At 52.4% G+C, this 7270-nt stretch overlaps 1 protein-coding gene across 1 annotated transcript in view; it reads right to left on the bottom strand.

Moving 5' to 3' along the window:
• Positions 1 to 6857, bottom strand: part of CCDC137 (coiled-coil domain containing 137) — a 9842-nt gene extending 2985 nt beyond the window's left edge. The window contains 4 exon segments of the mRNA XM_073606878.1: positions 1428 to 1510; positions 2245 to 2494; positions 4795 to 4919; positions 6665 to 6857. Of these exon segments, the coding sequence (XP_073462979.1) occupies positions 1428 to 1510; positions 2245 to 2494; positions 4795 to 4919; positions 6665 to 6801 (595 nt within the window). The 5' untranslated portion in view covers positions 6802 to 6857.
• Positions 6858 to 7270: the final 413 nt, after the last annotated feature.

The raw sequence follows: 7270 nt of genomic DNA, 5'->3' as shown, positions 1-7270 counted from the left end.
TTTCTGCAGTCACTGAGCAAATTTGTGTGTTTCTGCTTTGTCCATTGCACCCTTAAAGTGGATGTAAACCTCGGACATGAAATATGAACAAAGCATATCCCTCTCTTGTCTCACTCCAGAGCACTAAGTGTCATTTCTGCCTGCTGCCTCCTTCCTCTGCTATCTGCATGAGTCACTTCTGACACCAAGAGATAAAAAGGTGACAGGGAAGGGAGCTCCAGCACACACAGCCCGCGATTGACAGCCTCAGCCCTGTGTGAAGGAGGGTCGGGGGAGGGGGGGGGGGGTCCCTACCCTCTAATCAGCTCTCAGAGCTCTCCTCACAGTGCAACTTCAGCTCCCCGCTTTAAGAGATCCTGTATGAGGTCTGCACTTTGAACAGCTGTAGGAGGAGAGCATACTGCAGATAAACAGGTACAACTTATGTAGGAGGATTTGTTTAACCTCTGTGTATCACCTGAGGCCACTAACTTCACTGGGTATATGGATGATTTACAACCACTTTAGTCCTTTCACTGCCTGAGCCCCCCCCCTTTTTTTTTTTGCACACAAGACTGATAAGCCCCTTTTGTGATAATAAAGTGCAGGTGAGACATCAGGGGTCTATTAGAATCCTAATGTCACCTCTGCATGCTGTTAAAGCCAATCAAGCATAGTTTGCACTTGATTAGCTTCTTCCCAAGGATGACATGACGACATCACGGCCATCTTGTCATGACATCATCACGGCCATCTTGTCATGACATCATCACAGCCATCTTGTCATGACATCATCACAGCCATCTTGTCATGACATCATCACAGCCATCTTGTCATGACATCATCACAGCCATCTTGTCATGACATCATCACAGCCATCTTGTCATGACATCATCACAGCCATCTTGTCATGACATCATCACAGTCTTGTAGGCCTACAACACTTCCTTGCTGTCCACGGTGGTTCTCATCCATGTGATATACACACACTGCTACTTTTGCTGGCTCTTCCTGGTTTACTTCCTGGTTCCAATCACCTTAACTCTTTGGAGCTGGCACCTACCGGCCCTTTAAGGGGTTTAGGATGCTGGGAGGCAGGAGCGAAGTTTATGGTCATGCTGTGGTTGGCCGTCAGATGATCGGAAAGCTCCCGATCGCAAGCAGCTGGAGACGTACGGATACGTTTTTTTTATCATCCTGTATGTGAGTGCGTAATGGGTTTTCATTTCAGAAATATGTTTTAATAAATGCTACATTTAGGAAGTAGCGCTTTTCTCTCCTTTTTTTTTATTTTTACATGATTTTGCGCTGAGCAGCCGTTAGGTGCGCCAAAACTTTTTGTAAGATTAGGGGGTCTAGGCGGACCTTACTTTGTCTAAAGTTCACTTACTCTTCAGATCTTTCAGCAATGGCCATTTATTAAAAAAAAAGAAACTTTTACACTTTACCTTTGAACATTTCCTCTTCCAGACGAGCCACTTTTTTCTCCTCTCTCCTCCGAACAAATTTATCCAAACACTTCCGATCAAACCTGCGGGGTAGATGGACGTACATTAGAACCGGAAATTTTCTGATTATTGGGACTCCGTCAACAAAAACGTACCGTGACAAAATTAACCCCTTCAATACCGGACACTGTCACCCCCTTCCTGCCCAGGCCAATTTTCAGCACTGACACACTTTGAATGACAATTACGCGGTACGTGATATTTAATTCACCACTGCGTTTTTATTTTTTGCTAAACAAATGAAAAAAAATAAATAAAAAAGAAGGACTTCTCTCGTTGGTTATAGAATTTCACAAATAAGTCAATTTTCTCCTTCACTGGGGTGCAATTTTTGGTTTTATGCAGAATGCCCCCCCCCCCCCCCCCCCATGCCTCCACTGCAGCTAATCAAGCACAGATCATGCTACAGTAGCCGGGGGAATGACAGCTGTGAATCCAAAACAGGGATAACATGTGTAGCTTCTGAGTCCATTACTTGCAGGGAGGATCAGGGAGTGGATGTTTCCCAATCACCTCCTGCTCTCTCTGCAATTTACTGCAGGATCTCGGGTCCGGGAACCCCCTGCAAACACTGCTGGTGGGGGGCATCCCACATTCACAGCCCCACAAAACTGATTGGATAGCTCTAGAGCCGCACGGCTCACCTTTACCCGAAAGCCCTCAGCTGGCTATGAAAAAAAAAAAATATACACCAAGCTGGAATCAGAGGTCGGAGAGTAGAATGAACACAAAGCAGTGTTCTTATTGGGCGACATACTTCTTCCTCTTCTCGGACTTTTCCTTCTTTGGGACCTCCACCTCCTCCTTCTTCTTGGGAAGCTCTCCCTTATCGTCCAGCTCCATCTCAGGCTGGCGCTCCAGCTGGTTGTTGGTGAGGAAGAGGACATGCTGGGTCTCCCGGTTCATGCGGTTCAGGTAGGCGCCCACCGATTCGTTTCTCTCCCTCTTGAACTTCGGCACTGGAATGTCCGTCTGCAACCCTTCATTTTGTGGCCTTTGTTTCCGCACTGAAAAGAAATGAACGGGACCGGTCAGCTGAAATAGAAGGGGTTTCAAACTCCCTCAAATCGTTACACTTGACATCCCCCCCTCCCCCCAGCTTTTAACACATCAACTTCAGGGACAACATGTTCACTAGCTGCCTAAATATATCTCACCCACGTTCTGAAGTCATTGTAACCAGATAATCAATGTCATCACTTCACCTGTCAGGTTTCAGAATGTTATGGCTGATTGGTGTATATGTGGAGAGAGCCTTTAAAAGTTGAAATCCAGGAATTCAGCTGCTTTGTACAAAGTGAAGCCACACTATAAATTTAGGTCCATTGAGGTGCATGACACCTCCTGGACTTCGCTCTATTATTTATATCCGACAGGTTTATAGTGCTCCCGCACTGCTGCATTTCCAGGAGCCTGATACTGATCCCTAGGATGTCAGCATCTTAACAACTTCCCATCCACAGGATATCATATGACGTCCTGGACTGGAAGTCATTGCACTGGGATGATGGCTGCAGCTACAGGCATCATCCTGGTATCTTTTTCACTCACTCATGTAAAAGCCATGCTAGCGGCTGATTAGCCCCTGGATTGCTTTTACAGGCAGCAGGAGGGGACACCCCCCCCCCTACTCCTGGCGCCCGCTCTGCCGTGTAATCAGGGATCCAGTATGCAATCCAGCAGCCCCGTCAGGTTATAGGCGCTCTCTATGATCCTGGGAGGCCAGAAGCGACATCATGACATCACTTCTGACTCTGGCAGACGAAAACACTGTCATTTTTTTTCCCCTCTGGAAAACATCAGATCAATGTTTTTTTTTTTCTCCTCCTCGTGCTTTCCAGGGTAGAGGAGAGATCTGGGGTCTTATAGACCCCAAATGTCTCCATAAAGAGGACCTGTCATCCCTTATTTTTATCACAAGTATCACAAGGGATGTTTACATTTCTTGTGATAGCAATAAGATAAAAAAAAAAAAGGGGGGGGGGGGGGAGTGAAAACATTTTTTCTCTCTTTTTTTTTTTTTTAAAGCGCCCCCGTCCCCTTGTGTGCAAAAGCAAACGCATGAGTAGTTCACACGCACACACACACACACGTAAATGTGTCGCCGCAAACATTATAGCGAGAGCAATAATTCCAGCGCTAGACCTCATCTGTAACTCTAAAAATTGGTAACCTGTAAAAAGAAATTAAATTTAAAGCGCCACCTATGGAGGTTTTTAAGTACAGTAGTTTGGCGCCATTCCATGAGTGTGCGCAATTCTAAAGCGTGATAGGTTAGGCATCTATATACTCGACGTAAAATATTTTATATTATTGGGTTATATTGTATTTTTTGCATTCAAATTTATTAATGTGTCTTTTCTCCCAAAAAATTGCTGCGCAAACAACCAACATAAAAAAAAAACTGCAATGACCGCCATTAGGAGAGAAATGACAGAATTGGCCTGTGCTGCAAGCAGTTAAACAGTAGATTTGCTGCAGCCGCTATGCCCGCCCCTCCCCCTCCTACTGCCCAATCACAGAAGCCTTGATACTCTGAAAAAACACATTCACAAAATACAAAGGCTGCTGTGAATGGGCGGCCATAGCTGCTCTGTGCGTTTATCTCCCCTCAGATCCCGGGGTAGGGTGCCTCTCCCGCAAAGCAATAAACCTGTCAGATATAATAGAGAGAAGTCCAGGAGAGGTCATGCACCTCCTTGGACTTAACTCATAGCGTGCCTTCACTTTTAACAAAGTAGCTAAATTCCTGGAATTCAGCTTTTACCACTTGCCTACCGAGCACTTTTACCCTCTTCCTGCCCAGGCCAATTTTCAGCGCTGTCACACTTTGAATGACAATGGCGCGGTCATGCAACACCGTACCCGTATGACATTTTTATCACACAAATAGAGCTTTTTTTGGTGGCATTTAATCACCACTAGGGTTTTTTTTTTTTTTAATTCTTTTGCTAGAGAAGCAAACAAAAAAAACGATGAGGTTGCACTGGTGGGCATAAAAGCTGGCTGACAGCTGATCACATGGAAAAGGACCGCTGTATATGGCCCTTTACCCTGTTCTGTGATAAGCCGAGTCCGAAGGACTTAGCGATCACAGAGCATTCCGTCCACACACCGCAGGGGGGCACGCAAGCCACGGGATGACGTCTATAGCACTGGAAGCCGTCTTTAGGCTATAGCACGGGCGGAAAGCGGTGAAGCGGTTTCCGTAGCCCTGAAAGCACAAAACCCTGGAAGATTAGAATTACCTCCAAGCAACAAAATAATTGCCCCCCCAATAATTACGAAGACACAACACATGGCAGACCTGGCTTCCTCTTTTTCTTTGGTTTGTTCATTTCCATCTGGCTTCTCATAATCTCTCGCAGCTTGAATGGGATTTCCTGAGTATCCAAGTCCTCGGGTTTGGAATTTGTCTTTTTCTTTGCATTTCTACAAGGAAGAGAAATAAAGATCCGTTATAGTGACAGATATTGTATTCTGGTAACTATAGGAGGGTAATACCCCCCCCCCCCCCATTGCATAGTTTCGCTCATCACTACTTCCAGCCCGCCGTCCCCACCATAGTCAACTCTATCCTAATTAAGACAAAACGAAGTTGTGACTTTATTTGCACGGTGTGATCAATAACCCAACAGGAAAAAAAAAGAGAGAGAGGATCACCCCCCCCCCCCCCATGCAGACTGTGTTCCCTGTGCACCCCCCCCTCGCCCCAAAGCCTGGGTGGCCCTCCGGGCATGCCGCCACACCTGGGCGCCCCTCCCTGCACGCCGTCTCACCCGGCCACGGCGCCCCACGTGGGAAACCCTCCGGCCACGCCGCCCCACCTGGGAAACCCTCCGGCCACGCCGCCCCACCTGGGAAACCCTCCGGCCACGCCGCCCCACCTGGGAAACCCTCCGGCCACGCCGCCCCACCTGGGAAACACTCCGGGCACGCCCTCCCACCTGGGAAACCCTCCGGGCACGCCGCCCCACCTGGGAAACCCTCCGGGCACGCCGCCCCACCTGGGAAACCCTCCGGGCACGCCGCCCCACCTGGGAAACCCTCCGGGCACGCCGCCCCACCTGGGAAACCCTCCGGGCACGCCGCCCCACCTGGGAAACCCTCCGGGCACGCCGCCTCACCTGGGAAACCCTCCGGGCACGCCGCCTCACCTGGGAAACCCTCCGGGCACGCCGCCTCACCTGGGAAACCCTCCGGGCACGCCGCCTCACCTGGGAAACCCTCCGGGCACGCCGCCCCACGTGGGAAACCCTCCGGGCACGCCCTCCCACCTGGGAAACCCTCCGGGCACGCCGCCTCACCTGGGAAACCCTCCGGGCACGCCGCCTCACCTGGGAAACCCTCCGGGCACGCCGCCTCACCTGGGAAACCCTCCGGGCACGCCCTCCCACCTGGAAACCCCTCCGGGCACGCCGCCTCACCTGGGAAACCCTCCGGGCACGCCCTCCCACCTGGGAAACCCTCCGGGCACGCCGCCTCACCTGGGAAACCCTCCGGGCACGCCGCCTCACCTGGGAAACCCTCCGGGCATGCCGCCTCACCTGGGAAACCCTCCGGGCACGCCGCCTCACCTGGGAAACCCTCCGGGCACGCCGCCTCACCTGGGAAACCCTCCGGGCACGCCGCCCCACGTGGGAAACCCTCCGGGCACGCCCTCCCACCTGGGAAACCCTCCGGGCACGCCCTCCCACCTGGAAACCCCTCCGGGCACGCCGTCCCATCTGGGAACCCCTCCGGGCACGCCGCCCCACGTGGGAAACCCTCCGGGCACGCCGCCCCACGTGGGAAACCCTCCGGGCACGCCCTCCCACCTGGGAAACCCTCCGGGCACGCCGCCTCACCTGGGAAACCCTCCGGGCACGCCGCCTCACCTGGGAAACCCTCCGGGCACGCCGCCTCACCTGGGAAACCCTCCGGGCACGCCGCCCCACGTGGGAAACCCTCCGGGCACGCCCTCCCACCTGGGAAACCCTCCGGGCACGCCCTCCCACCTGGAAACCCCTCCGGGCACGCCGTCCCATCTGGGAACCCCTCCGGGCACGCCGCACCACCTGGGCACCGCTCCATGCACCCCACCTGGGCACCCCTCAGGACACCAGAAGCCTCGATACCCGCCACAGAGCACCCACCTGGCTTCCATCCCCTCCCCCGGCCCTGTGCCAGTCACTCACCCGCGGGGACGCCCCGCACCGGCCCGGGCAGCCGGTCCAGCCGCTTTATTCCCCGGTCTCTTCCCCATCACACCGGCACAGCTCCGCTCCGTACATACAACACGTGGGATTACACGGCGCTCTTCCGGCCCATTCATTGTACGTCATCGCCCTATCCGCCATCATTGACTCTGGCACTACTCGGGAGAAGTACGGGTGTGACGTCATATCCGCCTGGCAATGTCAGCGAGCAAAAGGGGTCGCAGGGGGTGCCCTCCTGGCCAGTACAGCCTGTTGCTATGGTAATGCTTTTGGGGCTGATAGAGGAGCTGTGTGTGGAGTTGTGTATATTTGGTCACTTCCAGGGACCGTGTCATTGCTTCCATGGGTGGGCAGGTATTATACCTGGGAAAGGAGAGTTCCTGGGGGGGGGGGGAGGATACAGGGAATGGTGGGTGTGGTAAAATTATGCTGGCAGTGGGAGGGGCTAAACAGAGTGCTGGTGTCAGTAGCGCGTAATGTATAGAGTGCAGGGGTCAGCAGTGTGTAATGTATAGAGTTCAGGGGTTAAGAGTGTGTAATGTATAGAGTGCAGGGGTCAGGAGTGTGTAATGTACAGAGTAGAGG

This window comes from Aquarana catesbeiana, linkage group LG12, assembly GCF_042186555.1.
Source record: "Aquarana catesbeiana isolate 2022-GZ linkage group LG12, ASM4218655v1, whole genome shotgun sequence".
Taxonomy (NCBI): Eukaryota; Metazoa; Chordata; class Amphibia; order Anura; family Ranidae; genus Aquarana; species Aquarana catesbeiana.
The sequence above is the reverse complement of the archived record's forward strand: the minus strand, read 5'-3'. Positions and strand labels throughout refer to the sequence as shown.